This window comes from Centroberyx gerrardi, chromosome 15 (assembly GCF_048128805.1).
Source record: "Centroberyx gerrardi isolate f3 chromosome 15, fCenGer3.hap1.cur.20231027, whole genome shotgun sequence".
Classification (NCBI taxonomy): domain Eukaryota; kingdom Metazoa; phylum Chordata; class Actinopteri; order Beryciformes; family Berycidae; genus Centroberyx; species Centroberyx gerrardi.
In genome coordinates, this window is record NC_136011.1 from 29,252,916 (window position 1) to 29,269,221 (window position 16,306).

The window sequence follows — 16,306 nt, forward strand, 5'->3', positions numbered from 1 at the left end:
TAATCCTGTGTTGGTGATTCTGAGTGAAGAACACCGAAACACCAGATGGCAGTGTGGAGCTTTGTTAACACAGAAGTAATAACAGAAGAACAAGTAGTGTTTACATTCTCTGAGACTCATGTGTGTGGATATTTCAGCTCATCTGGTGTCTTTATAACCGGGAGCTGATCTGTCGTCCAGATGCTCCATGTCGTCTTCACTATCGGCCCACAGCGACCCGTACGGGAGGAGGAGACACCGAGCGGCCAATCACAGCTCTTGTGGTCTTGTGATGCTCTGCGCTCAGTTACATTTTTGGAGAGGTGCAGTAAGATAGAGACCTACGGTGAAGCTACAGAGACACTTCAGCGCAGAGGTATAATTTGGCCTTAACTGTGTGGATGTGGAGCAGAGCGGAGCTGATAAAGAGCCTGGATCTCTGTCAAATTAAAGAGTCATGCTCACTGCGGCTGCTGAATAAAACAGCGTGTTCATGTTTCCAGAGTGTTTGCTATTCCTTCAGTTTCTACTCACAGGTTCGACCTCCTGCTTCAGTCTTTAAATCCCTCTGGACGAAGGCGAGCGAGGCGTCCGCCACAGATTCACTTCTGGTCGGCTTTTCTTGGGACGGCGCCTAGAGAGCGTCTACACCTGACTACACCTGACTACACCAGACTACACCAGACTACACCTGACCACACCACACCCACCTGTCTGCCTACAAACCCTCTGACCTCAACAGACGAAAACAAACCGCTGCTGAAACATTTCGGTTTGGAAAAGGCATGAAACATCCTGCCGCTGCCTGTCACACCTGTCAGTTTAGGAGCTTTATGAAAGACTGTGTGTGTGGGAGCAGTTACCTGGCTGTGTGTGTATGTTTATCTACGTGTGTATGTGTGTATGTGTATGCTGAAATTTACCTATAAAAGACAATGACAGGCTTATAGACACATCTTCTAACACACTGAGACACATCAGTGGATTTCTTACACCTAATGTGACGGTGTGTGTTGAGGGAGAATAAAAGCTTTATCAATTAAAACACCAAACAAGTTTATCTGTTTTTCTCACTGGCTTCTTCTGCAGAAACACTCGGTCTGAGTTAAGACAAGCTGCCTGAGTTTCAGTAAATGAATGAGTTTAGTTTCTCCTCCTCTGTTTAAACTTAAAAACCACGACTGCCTCCTGATGACTTACAACCTCATCACTGTTCCTTCAGGGGAAATGAAAAGACCTAACAGCAGATTTCTCTGTAGACGACTGTATCCTCTAAATCCTCTAATAAATAATGAGGCTTTTTCCCCAAAAAATAATTAAAAAGACCAAAATAAATCATTTTCTGTTTCGTCAGTTTATTCGTTCTGATCACAACGTCAAACTCAACCTGTAACAGTTTGTGAAGTTACAGCATGTTTAGCTCTCTGTAAAGTTAGAAACCTCCCAGCAAACATTTAGACACTGAACAGCTGTTGAAAAACCCGTGTAAGGCGTGAAATCAGGGCCTAAATATTAAGAATGGAATGAAAGTTTGTGACACTGAATTTTGCGATACCAAAATATGACGTAATGCGAAATAGTTTTTTTTTTGTTTGTTTGTTTTGTTTTACTCTTCAGGCTAATTTAGGGATGAAACTAATATTTTACATTAAAAAGTTTTAAATTTTACTCACAGAAACCAGTCGTCACGATGTTTATGGTTTGAACTTTTGTTTTGTTTTTGTTTTCCCTCCAAAATAAAAAGGGATTTTTTCAGTCATATCTGTCTTCATTCAGATTTTGCTCAAAATATCATCATAATATCAAACTGTGAATCCAGTATTGTGTATCGAACACAACTGTTAGCTGAATTTATTGTTGCATCCCTACTAAATATGTTTCTGATATCAGTTCAAAACAGTTTCCAAGCTGTTTTAATATGATTATTATTATTATTTTATTTGTTTGTATTGATGCTGAATTTGTTTGTATTGATGTTGGGCCACTTCTTGCTTGTTGCTGTCCATTAAATATTTGCTGGGCAGGTTTAACTGTGCAGCCAAAATACAGATTATATAGAAACATAACATTTGGCCGATCTCTCTAACAAACAATCTCTCTACAGGCTGAACAACAAAGTCTCTAACAAATTCACTTTCCCGTTGCCTATCTGTCAGCATCAAACTCTTCACCTTTAACCCTTTCACCACCCACACCTGCCTGACCTTTCACCTCTCACGCTGACCCCACCCGTCTGTCTGTCTGCCGCCTGTCTAACAGCCGGCCGGGACGTTAAGGATTTGAGCGGACAAGCCATTGTGCCAGTTTTTCAACTTGGCAAAACGTGGGCCTTTAGCTTCTGATTCAAACAATTCCCTGTGGCATGAGGAGAGAGAGAGAGAGAGAGAGAGAGAGAGAGAGGAGGGGAGAGCGAGGGATGGAGGGATGGAGAGGAGGAAGAGACAGAGACAGAGAAGAGGGGGATTGTGGGTTAGGGACGGCGGCCTCCGCTCCCCTGCCGGCGGCGTTGTGTCCAGCAGGAACCTCTTCACACCGCTGCTGACGTTACGTTAGCGGTGAGTTATTATATTACAAATGAATGTGATAAAGAAAAGATAAATGTTTGGTGAGGCTCGGTGGGCGGAGCATGGCGCAGGGTTGGGGGTTTGATTCCCACCCAGGCCGGTTAGGGGCTGGACTGGGACTGGACACTATAGAAAATAATGGCGTGACGTTTCAAATAGGCCACGCCCACAAAGTGCGGTACAAGAGATGTGCGCCGCTCAATTTCTATGGGCAAAACAACTAATCGTCATTTTCTGTGGTTGTTTTTTCTGTGTTCTAATAATTGATGTGAAATGTATTTTGGTTTTAGTTGTTAATCGCCCCAAAACCTTTTCACAGCTGTCAAACAGCTGCAGGATCATTAGAATTGAATCATCTGGAAATCACAAAATGCTAACAAGCTAGCAAACGAGAGGAATCGTGTTCGCATTTTGAGACTTTGAGAAAAAACATTTTAATGATCCTGCTGCTGTTTGAGAATCATGAAAAGGAAACAACAAATTATTTACACCATATGCATTTCACATAAATTATTAGAACACAGAAAAAACAACCACAGAAAATGCAGAGTTATTGTTTTGCTCACAGAAATTGAATCAGGTTTCTCACTTGTACCGCACTTTGTAGTCGTGGCCTTTTTGCCGCATCATCATTCTGATCTGTGGAGTTATCACTGAATGAAATGGATGTGGTTTCTTTCATACCTCACCCTGTAGCTTAATGGATCTGCTTAGCAGGACTTTGCACTCTAACCTTCAAGTTCAGCTCAGAGAGAGAGGAGGGATGGGACTGAGACCGGCGGGGCTGCTGGGAGTTTCCTGTGTGACCTTTAACCCCCCCACCCACCCTCCCCACCCCCCCCACCCCACCACCAGGCTCCGGCTGTTGAATGACGCCTGGTGGCCCAAAGACATCTTATCATGCATTCACACCGTCATCAACTGCGAAAAACTAGTTGTCAATTAATTTTCTATGTCCAGAGAAATGTTCACCAGTGTCACTTTGTTTCCGTGTTTGTTAACGTGGAAATGTTGGCTGAATCTTGAGTAACATCGCCCACCAGCAGCCAATCACATACCAGTGTTGTTATACATCCTGAGTGTTGCTACAACACCTTTGGTGCTGCGGCTATCAGCTAGAACAAATTAGCCATCGCACAGTAGCATGGCATTGTGGTTGCTAGCGGTGTGAACGCTCTACTACAGTTAAGATCATCTTTGTTCCAGTGTGGCTCAATGTGTAGAGCAAGGCACTAACATCGCCAGGGTCAGGGGTTCAATTCCCACTGGAGCCACCCATGCTAACTGTACTGTACTGTAAGGCCGTGATCAGACAGAAGCGCAGCTGTGAGCGTTGCTAGTAACAGAGAATGCTAGAAGTCAAAGGGTGTAAGGGAGCGTGACATCATTCTGGTTGTTGCATTATTCAAAGTTTGACAACAACTTGCACGCTGTCTAATTAGTGTTAGCTAGCTAGCCTGAAGTAACAAAGGGGATAACGTTCAAAATCACAGTACACAAGAGAAAGTTAGCGTTTTCTCTGCTTGCTGTTGAAGAAGAAGATGAGGAGTCCATTCTAACACGTTGGATGTGTTTACATGACATTCTCCGAGGGAGTCATGAGTCATCATTTCATCTAAGAGCTCCGTCTAGATAGCGCCTGTTTCAAGGACTACTTCTGCTTGACAGCGGAACAGATCGATCGGTTTGTTCAGCTTGTGAAACTGAGGATCGTAACATTAACATAATGCCTGAGACGTGTGAGCAGAGCCCTGAAACATGCCATGTCCAAATCACCAGGCTCATAGTTTGGAGGAGACCTGTACCTACCTACCAAACCATTGAAAATAACTGAAGGTGCGTTCAAAGACGCGTCCTATGTGATCACGGCCCAGAGCACCTTGGATAAAAGCATCCGTCAAATGGCAGATGTTGCTCCATGGTAAGCCAATGTACAAAAATGATCTCAGTGTTAAGATGCTTTTGGGTGGGGCAGTCTGGTCCAGTTACAGGTTTAGGTCGGGGGGGAAAACCTCCAGCAGCCAGATTCAGCCACCGGTCGGCTAACTGCCGTCTGCTGCTAGCTGCCTACCTGGACTTCCTCAGAGCCTCTTCGTCTGGGTCTTGCACTGCAGCAGAGAGAGAAAAAACACACAGGAGAAGAGATATTAGTGAGAGTCCCAAGTATAGCCTACTTCAAATAGCATTTACAGAATCCTTTTGTATTGTTGCTTTTATCTTACTTAGGTCGCAGATGGATGGAGTCTACCAAATAACGCCATTTTTGTGCATTTTTGCATTTTAAGACATCATGCTCATTTCACAAAATTTCAGGAGAGCAGGCTCAGTACTGTATATTCGCTCATTATTCTGAGCAAAAAACAAAGCTCCATCAGGGAAGCTGAAGCTCTCTGCAGCTCTAGACGAATATTTTGTTGCTGCATATGTGACTAGTTAATAGCAATAAGGGTTGTTATGTTGCATGACAAGAATTAGAGGATAACAGTTCACTGGTTTGGAAATGTAACTGGACAGCTAGCTGGTGCATGTGCGTAAATACCTATGGGACAGACCAGAAGTTCTTCGAGAGAATTTTGTCGAAAAGTTTAAAGAGTCTCTATCTAAACCCCAACCCAAATAAGTGTAAAGCCTGACATCTAATGGTAAAAAGAGAGTACTACAGGTGGTGACATTACCTGGTACCAAAGACCAGCTAATAGCAGATGGCAATTTCAGTATCATGCTTTTTACCATTACATGTCAGGCTTTACACAGGTTTGGGTTTGGTGTTTAGTTACTGTTTAAAACCATTCAAGGAGTCGTAAATTCATCAGACACAAAAAAACAAACACAACAGCAGAGGGAACTTACAGAACTCGGTTCCGGTGATGTGGGCCAGGACCCGGAAGGACTTGGACTGCAGGTTGGTGCCCCGGCGGGCCCAATCAGACAGGTCCGAGTCCTTCTCCGCAGTCTGGAGGACGGCCTGATAGACTGGGGAGGCACTGTCTACAAGACGATCTTTAACTGGGAGAGAACTGCAACCACAGAGACAGGACGACCAATCCCCCCCCAGACCCAAGTCAGCACCAAGACACTGGAGCCTCAGTCAGGTCCGGGGGTGAGAATGGGGAGCTGAATGGACTTTTATGAGCTTAATGCGGTGACTTTTTGGTTGAAGATGTTAATGTTTTTAGGCCCTGCTGAGTTCTCAGCCTTTAGCCTGAAACCTGGAGAGCTAATATGGTTTGAGAATTAAGTGATATTCAAACGATGTTTTTTGAGCAGTCAAAAATTAGATGGGATCTTGCATGAGGTAAAAACACATTACGAATAATATATTGTGCTGGTAAAAAATTGATTTGTGAAGTGAATGAATGAAAAGGATGAAGATGGTGGACGCTGCAAAGCTTCAAAGCAGATTATTGCCTTCTTGCGAACAGAAACTTGCATGGAAAGCACTACAAGTTTAGTGCCCAATACAATCTACAATGCAAGGCTGTTATTGTAAATTAAAATCTGTTGTTAAATGACCTGCCGGCTACATTAAAATTTTAATACACATGAACTACACCTACCTTTAGTAGCAAAAAGGAGCAACTTGACAAGTGCAACGTTTTAGGTGTAAGAGTTAGATTTCTGTTGTTTGTTAGATACAGATTGAACCTCTAACAGAAGGAGGAACGGGCTCAGAACATCCAGTTGTCGATCACATCTTGTAATACTGGTAAAAGTACTTCATATTTCATATTGAGTGTCTGACGCTGTTCTGAGGTCAGTAAATGAGAACATGGCAAGTGGAGTGATAGTCAAACGAGAGAGATGATTGGTCAGATGCAGAAAGACAGGAGCGTAATTGGTCTTTCAGTGAAGCTGATCCTCGGTACGATTGGGTGATTCTGTATAGGTCTACATTTCAATTAGAACGGTTACGGTTTATCAGGGAGTGAAAATGGATTTGTCAGTTTCTGCAGATGATGAATGAGTGTGTGGATGTTTTGGAGCAATATCATTTTTCCTCGAAGGGGTAAAACAAGCGCAGTTTCTCATGCATACAGTACAAGACGTCTCCCAATGCAATTCGTCTCCAAACGCAATTTTCCAACAGAATGAAAAATTGATTGTTAGTGTAATCCGACGGCCGCAGGGGAATAACGGAGAAGGAACACAGTTTGTGCCTTCATGAATGTCATAACACCACAGAATCCAACACAAGCAGATTTACCATCAAACGACAGATAAGACACCATCACTGCGTACTGAATTTCCCCCAGGGATCCATAAAAATCAATGCAATCTTATCTTATTAATATCTGGCAAACCGAAAGATCAACCAATCTTGCAAAATCAGTAACACATTACATTAAGAGTTAATTAACAAATGTTAACTAAGGAATTTACTAACATGAATTAAACATGATAACATTAACAAAGATTAATGTTAAATGCACGTGAACAACTGCATTAAGTAATGTTGTTATACATGTTTGTTAATAATGTTAACTAATGTGTTTACTAACATGAATTAAGCATGAACAGTGACTTAACAAAGATGAGTTCATATTAAATGTACAATAAACAACTAAATTAAGTAATGTTGTTCTACGCGAACTCTTTACTTCCTGATGTTAACTAAAGTAGTTATTACCTAACATTACATCTTTGTTGTGTCACTGTTCATGCTTAATTGTTAGTAAACACATTAGTTAACATTATTAACAAACATGCATAACAACATTAATTAATGCAGTTGTTCATGTGCATTTAACATTAATCTTTGTTAATGCTGTTATTCATGTTTAATTCATGTTAGTAAATGCATAAGTTGTACATTTGTTAATGAACACTTAATGTAGATGTTACTGCAAAATCTCTATGGTTCAGAAAGGAAAAAGATAAGGACAGGGATGCAAAACCCAGAGTCTCCATTCAGAGAGACAGTAGAGGAGAACGTGCGAGGTAAGGGAGGAAACAGACATGAAGAAGGGGGAGAGGAAACGAAGGTAGCTCTCAGGCTTCACCTCATCGGGGGTTAAAGGTTAAAGGTCGTGCGAGTGTACTTACGCCAGGGGGGAGTCGCCTGCGGGCGCCTCGTCTCTGCTCGCACATTCGGACATTGGAATTGAGAAAACGGGGTGACAGGGCCGCGGCGGGTGGTGGCGGGGTGGCAGGGGGGCGGGGCAAGCGGCGTGGCATGGCATGGCAGACAGTACAGCGAAGGGATTGGTTGGTCGCACAGGAAGTGAGACACAAAAAATTAGGTGTGTGCTATCCACTGTTGTGCTAGCATCATGTTTTCTGTACTGGCCTTTTAAAACAGAATTTCTGTCAGGACAGTCAATGGTATCGTATTGTTTTAAGCCTTGAGGCAGTTTTAGGGGCGAGGCAGGGGTGTCTGCTGCCCCCCCACTGGTTACCAATTCATGACAGCTGCATTTGAATAACATTTTTCTTGAAATCAATTCAAATTTGTCCATTTTTTAACTGTGGTATGTCCTGAAATTTCCACGTGATACCTTTGAGGACGAGGGTGAGAAAGCAATTGTATTGTACATAGTGTGAGTTTAGTTGAATAAGAAATATGGGGGTGATTCGGTGGCTCAGTTACTGCGTGGAAACTCAATTAGTCAGTAGATTAAACCTCTGGTAGGAACCTAAATAAATACTTCACATAAAAACACAAGAAAGAAAGTTCAGCCGCATGTTCCCTTCAATCATTTACTCGCCAACGCGCAAATAAATGATGAGGCAACTTGCTCTGAAACCAATAAATAATTGAAGGGAACAAGTTTCCATCCTGAATCATTTTCCTGTTTTTAGATATTATCCTGACTGAGCGCCCCTTGTATGCTTTTTAAATAGCTGTAGTGAATGGTGGATCGTAATAACTTACTGAACATCACTTAGAGCTTCAGAAAAAGGCAACACAGCTATGTAAACCCACAACAAATCCACTATTAAAACCTGAAAATTATACAACCATTATCATGTTCAACACAGCGCCACTCCTCACTCCTACATCACAGGTTCTCTCTGAGGTTCTTTCCACCGAACCCTTTCCAATAACCACCAAGTCCTGACTTTACACAAAGCAGAGTTCGCTTGAAATACACAAAACTGTTCAGCATTAGGACACAACAAATCTGAGTCTAGTCTAGTCTTGACATCCAGAGGAGTCGGCGGCTCTCTCCAGCTGTGATGCTACAGTACAGTGCCGGACTACAGGAGGACAGAACAGCCAAGAACTGAGCTGGAGACTAATGTCATGCAGGCCAGGAAGGGATGGAGAGCATAAAGGAGGAGGAGGAGGAGTGACGGATGAGTACATAGAGGAGGAAGAAGAGGAGGAGGACTACAGAAGAGGAGGAGGGAAAGCAAGAGTACAGAGGAGGATGAAGAGGACGAGGAGGGGAGGAGGAGGAGGACAAAAGGTGGGAGTACACAGGAAAGGAGGAATAGGAAGAAGAGAAAGGACGGGTGCACAGAGGAGGAAGAGGAGGTGGAAAGCAGGAGTACACAGGAAAGGAGGAAGACGGGGAGGAAGAAGAGGAGGGAAAGCAGGAGCACAGGGGAGGTTGAAGAGGAGGGGAGGAGGTGGAGGAAGAGGAGGACAGAAACCAGTAGTACACAGGGGAGGAGGAGGAGAAAGAGGGAAAGAAGGAGGAGGGAAATAAGGAGTGCAGAAGAGGAAGAGGAGGAGAAAAAGCAGGAGTACACAGAGGAGGAAGAGGAGGAAGAAGAGGAGGATTGACAGCAGGAGTACAGAGGAGGAGGAAGAGGAGAAAGAGGAGCAGGAGGAGGAAGAGGAGAGAGGAAGAGCGGACAGGAGGTAAAGACAAGGAAGAGGAGGGGAAAGAGTACACAAAGGAAGATGAGGAAGAGAAGCACATGAAGGAGAGGGGAGAGAAGGGCGAGTACATAGAGAAGGAAGAAGAGGAGGAGAGAAAGTAGGAGTGCACAAGGGAAGGAGGAGGGGGAGGAAGAAGAGGGGAGTAGGGGAAGGAAAAGGAGCTGACAGAGGAAGAATGAGGAAGAGGAGAGGAAAGAAGAGTGCACAGAGGAAAAAGAGGAGGATGAAGAAGAGGGGAGGATGTGTATATAGAGAAGGATAAGGAGGAGGAAGAGGAGGAAAAGCAGGAGAACACAGGGGAGGAGGAGGAAGAGGAAGAGAAGGTAGGAAAGTGGGGGTACACAGGAAAGGAGGAAGAGTAAGAAGAAGAGGAGGATGAGTACATAGAGGAGGAGAGGAGAAGGAGGAGGAAGAGGAGGGGAAGCAAGAGTACATAGGGGAGCAAGAGGAAGAAGAGAAAATGGAGGGAAGGATGGGTACACAGAGACAGAAGAAGAGGAGGAAGAGGAGGAGGGAAAGTACGAGTACATAGGGGAGGAGGAAGAGGAGGAATGGGGGATAAAAAGTGGGAGTACACAGGAACGAGGAAGAGGAGGAAGAAGAGGAGGGAAGGACAAGTACACAGAGGAGGAGGAGGAGGTAAAGGAGAGGAGGAAGAGGATTGAAAGCAGGAGTACAGAGGAGGAAGAAGGGGAGGAGGAAGAGGAGAAAGAGGAGTGAAGGATGAGTACATAGAGGAGGAGGAAGAGGAGGGGAGGAGGAGGAGGTGGAGGAGGAGGAGAAGGACAAAAGGTGGGAGTACACAGGAAAGGAGGAATAGGAAGAAGAGAAAGTGGAGGGAAGGACGGGTGCACAGAGGAGGAAGAGGAGGTGGAAAGCAGGAGTACACAGGAAAGGAGGAAGAGGGGGAGGAAGAAGAGGAGGGAAAGCAGGAGCACAGGGGAGGTTGAAGAGGAGGGGAGGAGGTGGAGGAAGAGGAGGACAGAAACCAGTAGTACACAGGGGAGGAGGAGGAGAAAGAGGAAAAGAAGGAGGAGGGAAATGAGGAGTACAGAAGAGGAAGAGGAGGAGAAAAAGCAGGAGCACACAGAGGAGGAAGAGGAGGAGGAAGAGGAGGAAGAAGAGGAGAAAGAGGAGCAGGAGGAGGAAGAGGAGGAGAAAAAGCAGGAGTACACAGAGGAAGAGGAGGAGGAAGAAGAAGAGGAGGATGAAGAGGAGGATCGAAAGCAGCAGTACAGAGGAGGAGGAAGAGGAGAAAGAGGAGGAGAAAAAGCAGGAGTACACAGGGGAAGAGGAGGAGGAGGAGAATTGAAAGCAGAAGCACAGAGGAGGAGGAAGAGGAGAAAAGGAGGCGGTGGAGGAAGAGGAAGAGAAAAGGCAGGAGTACACAGGGGAAGAAGAGGAGGAGGAGGAGGTGAAGGAAGAGGAGACAGAAAGCAGGGGAAGAGGAGGGAAGGATGAGTACACAGAGGAAGAGGAGGAGGAGAAGGAGGAGGAGGAGAAAAAGCAGGAGTACACAGGGGAAGAGGAGGAGGAAGAAGAAGAGGAGGATCGAAAGCAGCAGTACAGAGGAGGAGCAAGAGGAGAAAGAGGAGGAGAAAAAGCAGGAGTACACAGGGGAAGAGGAGGAGGAGGAGAATTGAAAGCAGAAGCACAGAGGAGGAGGAAGAGGAGAAAAGGAGGAGGTGGAGGAAGAGGAAGAGAAAAAGCAGGAGTACACAGGGGAAGAAGAGGAGGAGGAGGAGGTGTAGGAAGAGGAGACAGAAAGCAGGGGAAGAGGAGGAGGAGAAGGAGGAGAAAAAGCAGGAGTACACAGAGGAAGAGGAGGAGGAGAAGGAGGAGGAGGAGAAAAGCAGGAGTACACAGGGGAAGAGGAGGAGGAGAATTGAAAGCAGAAGCACAGAGGAGGAGGAAGAAGAGAAGAGGAGGAGGAGGAGGTGAAGGAAGAGGAGACAGAAAGCAGGGGAAGAGGAGGAGGAGAAGGAGGAGGAGAAGAAAAAGCAGGAGTACACAGAGGAAGAGGAGCAGGAGAAGGAGGAGGAGGAGAAAAAGCAGGAGTACACAGAGGAAGAGGAGTGCCTGGAGGTGAGGAGAGGGGCGGGGGGCGGAGCTCTTACCCGGCGTCGTGCCCCTTGGCCTGGGACTGGCCTGCGATGGCGTCCATGATGGCGTCCTGGGAGTACATGCTGATGGGCGTGTTGTACTGGGCGTGGATGATGGTGGCCTTGCCGCCCGGCCCCTTCACCTCGATGGGCTTATGGGTAGAGAGGGCGGAGTCTTTCAGCACGCCGGGGTTGAAGCTGGGGATGTACTCGGTGCTGCGGGCGGCGTGAAGGAAAGTGAAGGGAGGAAGAGAGGAAGAGGGGAGGTGTGTGATGTGGAAAGGGAAGGATGAGGTAGAAGAGGATGGAGGGATGTGAGGAGAGGTGGAGGGAGGTAAAGGAGATAATGTGAGGAGGAGCTGCGGTGGTTTGGGGTTTTGTGTTAATAAAGAGAAACCAGACCAGCCAGGCATGCAGACATGCTTCCTGTTTCATCGTTTGGACCGATACAGGTGTCTGAAGGCCGATATTCATACTGATTTTACCATAGTAAATGACTGAAAAACTCCATATGCCGGGTAAGAAAAAATACTAGCCTGGTTCCAGACTCCTGAATCGAGAGTGTTTCCCTCGTCAACAGCTTGTTCTCGCTCGGAGAAACAATCGAGCCAATCAGCGCCTTTGTGGGCGGGACTAAAGTATGAAATGTTCACGCAACGGCTTTTCATCTGCGTTTCATCAGTGTGACTGAAGTAACGTCAGAGTGGTTTGGTCACTAGTGATTGGTTCGGGGAAAAAATCAATCCTCCCACACAGAAAACGGCTAACGAGGAGTGGAACCAGATGGACATTCAGTCTGAATATCAGGCTAAAAATGTAGATGGGACACTGCATGGGACACTAAAACTCTCCAAGGAAACCCAGATCATGTTTTCGATGGGTCTTACAGGCAGGGTGAGGCAGGTTTCACTGCAGGTTTTACAGACTGACACTCCTGAAGCTGTTGGGTGACATTGATATCGGCCCGATATATCGGTCTAATCCAACTTCAGAGACCCTCAAACAGACACACACCAGGCCAGAAACGTCCCTTTCATGAGATTTTGTCCCAGAGATTTCTGTTGTTAAATCTGATTTAAGTTAGAAATTACTCAACAGTCTTTACTGTCAATGGGGAGAATAAAACCTGTGATTCAAACAGCCTTTCCTGTACATTCCCTCACTGAGTGAAACCTCCTGTAAATGAAAAAAATACTGAGATTAAACTATAGCTATAGCTCAGTTTTCTGGGGGCCCTCTGGGGACCCCGGACCCTACCTCGGAAAACACTGCAGTAGCAGCCTGTAGCTCAGTCACATATCTGCTCTGGACTCAGGTTACCTCAGATTTACACAGCAGACGTGCCGAGCTAAAACCAGGTTACCCAGCTCGCTCCAAATTAAGCTCCCAGATGCTCAGCGCCCAGTTTCACTTTCTGCTGTAGGTCAGGATGCATTACTGCTAATCTGAGCAGCAGATTGTGTTCTGTAAATGAGTCCACATTGGGATTTTGTGGTAAATTATCAGAGCTTGCAAATAATTCTTAGCGTTTGTTTTGTCCTGCATGGAGTAGCAGGTGGGTGGGGTTTACTGCATCGGGACAGCTCAGATAGAGGCAGCGAAGTTGTCAATTTCAAAAAAGTATATTAAATTAACATTTCAATATTTTCCTGTGATTGTCTAAACTTTCTGCTGCTCATATTGGCCGATGTGGCAAACCCCACCCATCTGCACCTAAGTGGACTGAAACAAATTATGAAAGGTCTTTGCAAATTCTAGGCCAAGATTCGCAAATTATACAATTCGTCACAAAGTGAATCTATCTGTGTAGCATCAAGAGCGCAGACGACAGGGAAAACAGTTCATATTTTTTATCTTCATCTCACAACAAGCAGCAGAAAAATCAGCGGCAGCAAAAACACAGCGGAACCTAAACATCCTGTCACCGGTGATAAGTTCGATCATATCTGTTTCAGTCCAATATGCCGTCCATCATGCTCCATACATCCACATGCTTCCACCATGAAATGTCACAGGAGCTCGACTCGACGGGAAATTTAGGAAACGTGTCAAACAGTGACCTTTATGTCGGGAACAGAAAATGCCAAGAGACACAGATGATTATATCATACTCTGGTCCTGCAGCTCAGTGGATTGAGCTTTTATATTACTTTTTATTAGTGTTTATTCTGACAGGTTTTAGGGTGATATCCCCTGTAGCTCTATGGATTCAATGTATGTACTAATTAAACTGTAAGACATTTTTTTTTATAATGATGAAGTGAGTTCCTGTCTGTGGAGGCATGCTGAGCCAATCGACACGGAACAAAGAACAAAGCAAGAAAATCGCTCTAAATTCCTGAGGGGATTTTGATCGCTAATTAGCTCCCGGCTATTTAATTAGCTGGAGAGTCGGTTTCCTCTCTGGAGCAGCAGTCAGCCTCAGCTCACAGTGATGATCTGAACAGCAACACAACACTGCTGTTCAGACTGAAACACACAGCAAACCACCGAGAGGAACAGCCACTCACTTGCAATAAATCTCCATCTTAACAAGTCATTTAGTCTGTTACTGAGTCCTAAAATTGTAATTTGTGAAAAGATCTGCAAATGGGGTTCGATAATTTCACTTGTTTCCAATGCAAATCAACTTCAACAGACTGACAACTCCTGAAACAAGTGAAGCTGCTTTGGAAACAAGTGGAGTTATCTTTCCTCACTGCAGAATTTTTGAAGGCTGAATATGAGATTAAATGACTTGTTAAGATGGATGTTTTTTGCAGTGTACAGGAGGAGGAATGAATAATCGACTCCCTGAAGAGTCGTGTGTGTGGATATTTTAGTCCAACCGTGCAAAAACTCAACCAAACAACAGCTTGGCATCAGACCTGGCATTTGCAAATACTTACTAGTGTTTGTTTTAGCCTACTTGGAGTGCCAGATGGGTGGGGCTTTCCACGTAAGACAATACAAAGAGTACCAGAAGGTTTAGGCATTTGAAAGCAAACCTCTCTCTGATTGACAGCTTAGACGATGCGATCTAAATTGTCCCTAAGCTCCACCCATCTGGTACTTTCTGAAGGTTAAGACAAACGCTAAAAATTCAGCAGCAAATACCGTTTAACCCATACTCTAAAAAGTGCGAGGGCTTCGAGGGAACTTAAGGGATTCCTCACACTGCAACTATTGGGGATCCCAAGAAGTTTCCCTGAGGAACCCCATCATCAAGAGTTCATGAAGGTTCCAGGAACCTTTAACATATGGGGGTTCTTCAAGGAACCCTTTAGGGATTTATCATTTTTAATGAGGAACCCGAAGGTGCTCATTGCCTTCTTTTGAATCTTAGAGGAACCACAGATGAACTGAGTGCAGGTCTGCTTTTGACAAAATCAATCACAGGCTTTCATTTGATTTGTTGGAGCGTAACTGGACTAAAACACACACAACACAACCGTTAAAGGTGCTACGTGTATCATTTTAATTTCAGTAAATCATCACCACATTCATTTTGAGACATTAGTATAATTACTGTAAACAAACCAGAGCATCAGCGGTCAGCCTGTCAGCCTCTATCAGCCTCTACTCTCATTCTCCATAGTTTCTCCACCTGGTGGATCTGGAGGGAAATCTGCTGGATCGCTTTACGGCACAAAACAGGAAGAGGTTCTTCTTCTGTTCTTCCAGAGCAAACGGAGCTAAAGCTGAAAGAGTTTCTGGCAGCAGATGGTGGAAGGAGGGAAAGGAAGATGGAGAAATCACTTCCAACATGTTGATCTTCTTCAGGGAGGGGGAGGAGGGGGGGCAGGAAGCAACGGGGCTGATGGGAAATGTAGTCTTAATGTGGAGAAACACTAGAACTAACAATACTACTGGTGTGAGATAGAGGAGACCAATCGTTTCCAACATGGACTCATTTGTTTACGCTAATTATACCAAGTTATCAATTAATTTTAAAATGATATATTGATGTTTAAAATGAAACACGTAGCACCTTTAAGAAATGGCATTTCAACATCACTGCATCCCACACAGGAAACACTTTGACACATTCCGTCATGAATCACCTTCTGTATCGACTCATGCGTTTAAATGATCACAACGGACAACAAAAACGCATTAAACAAGAGAGGATACTAACTTGGCAGGAGTGTTGGTGATAACCTTGGTCCACCGAGGGGGAGGAGGGGAGGGAAAGAGCGCGTGGGAGAGAGAAAGAGAGAGAGAGTGAAAGAGAGAGAGAGAGAGAGAGAGAGAGGAATGAGGGGAAGAAAGAGAAGAGAAATTCATTAACAATCACATTCCAGTTTGCGAGCCTCTGGCTTGGCGAGGCGCTGTGTGTCAGCGGCTGAAGGACAGGAGACGAGCTGCGTTTATATAAGCAGAGTGACATCAACCGCTAAACAATGGGAGAAGAACAAGGTCAGAGGAGGATGGAGGTAAAGATGGAGTCTGTTTACCTCCCGTAACCCATCCTGAAACACACACAGCTGCAGCCGGGTCAAGGCTTTCTGTGCAAGAAGAGATTCTTCATCACAACAGATTATTACCTGGTTACAGAAAGATTTAAATCTCTGTGTAGCTCTGAGTCTTGGGTCGTGTAGCTCCTGTATCCAAGTGAATCTCTTTCTTTATGTTTATTAAACCTTTCAGTTTGAACAAGTGGAAATCTGGTCAGAGGAAACTTACGATGATGGAACGAATAAAATAATATGTTTACTAATAATTGCAAAAGTGAGAGACTTGTTTTACTATTTATCGCTGCTCATGCTAACTACCCAGTTCTTCTTCTTCTGTTGATTCCAAACAAACTGGAAATATGGCAAAGAAATATTTCCCAGGAAAGAGCTACCAGA

At 44.8% G+C, this 16,306-nt stretch overlaps 1 protein-coding gene across 2 annotated transcripts in view; it reads right to left on the reverse strand.

Moving 5' to 3' along the window:
* Positions 1-1,334: 1,334 nt before the first annotated feature.
* ldb3a (LIM domain binding 3a) overlaps positions 1,335-16,306 on the reverse strand; it is a 52,100-nt gene continuing 37,128 nt past the window's right edge. The window contains exons 6-11 of one of the 2 annotated variants that reach the window (XM_071899926.2): positions 15,592-15,614; positions 11,490-11,690; positions 7,587-7,619; positions 5,394-5,560; positions 4,615-4,651; positions 1,335-2,334 (exon numbers count right to left, since the gene is read on the reverse strand). In XM_071899926.2, the coding sequence (XP_071756027.1) occupies positions 2,232-2,334; positions 4,615-4,651; positions 5,394-5,560; positions 7,587-7,619; positions 11,490-11,690; positions 15,592-15,614 (564 nt within the window). In that variant the 3' untranslated portion in view covers positions 1,335-2,231. The remainder of the gene's footprint in view (positions 2,335-4,614; positions 4,652-5,393; positions 5,561-7,586; positions 7,620-11,489; positions 11,691-15,591; positions 15,615-16,306) is intronic. The other variant, XM_071899927.2, reaches the window with a different exon arrangement.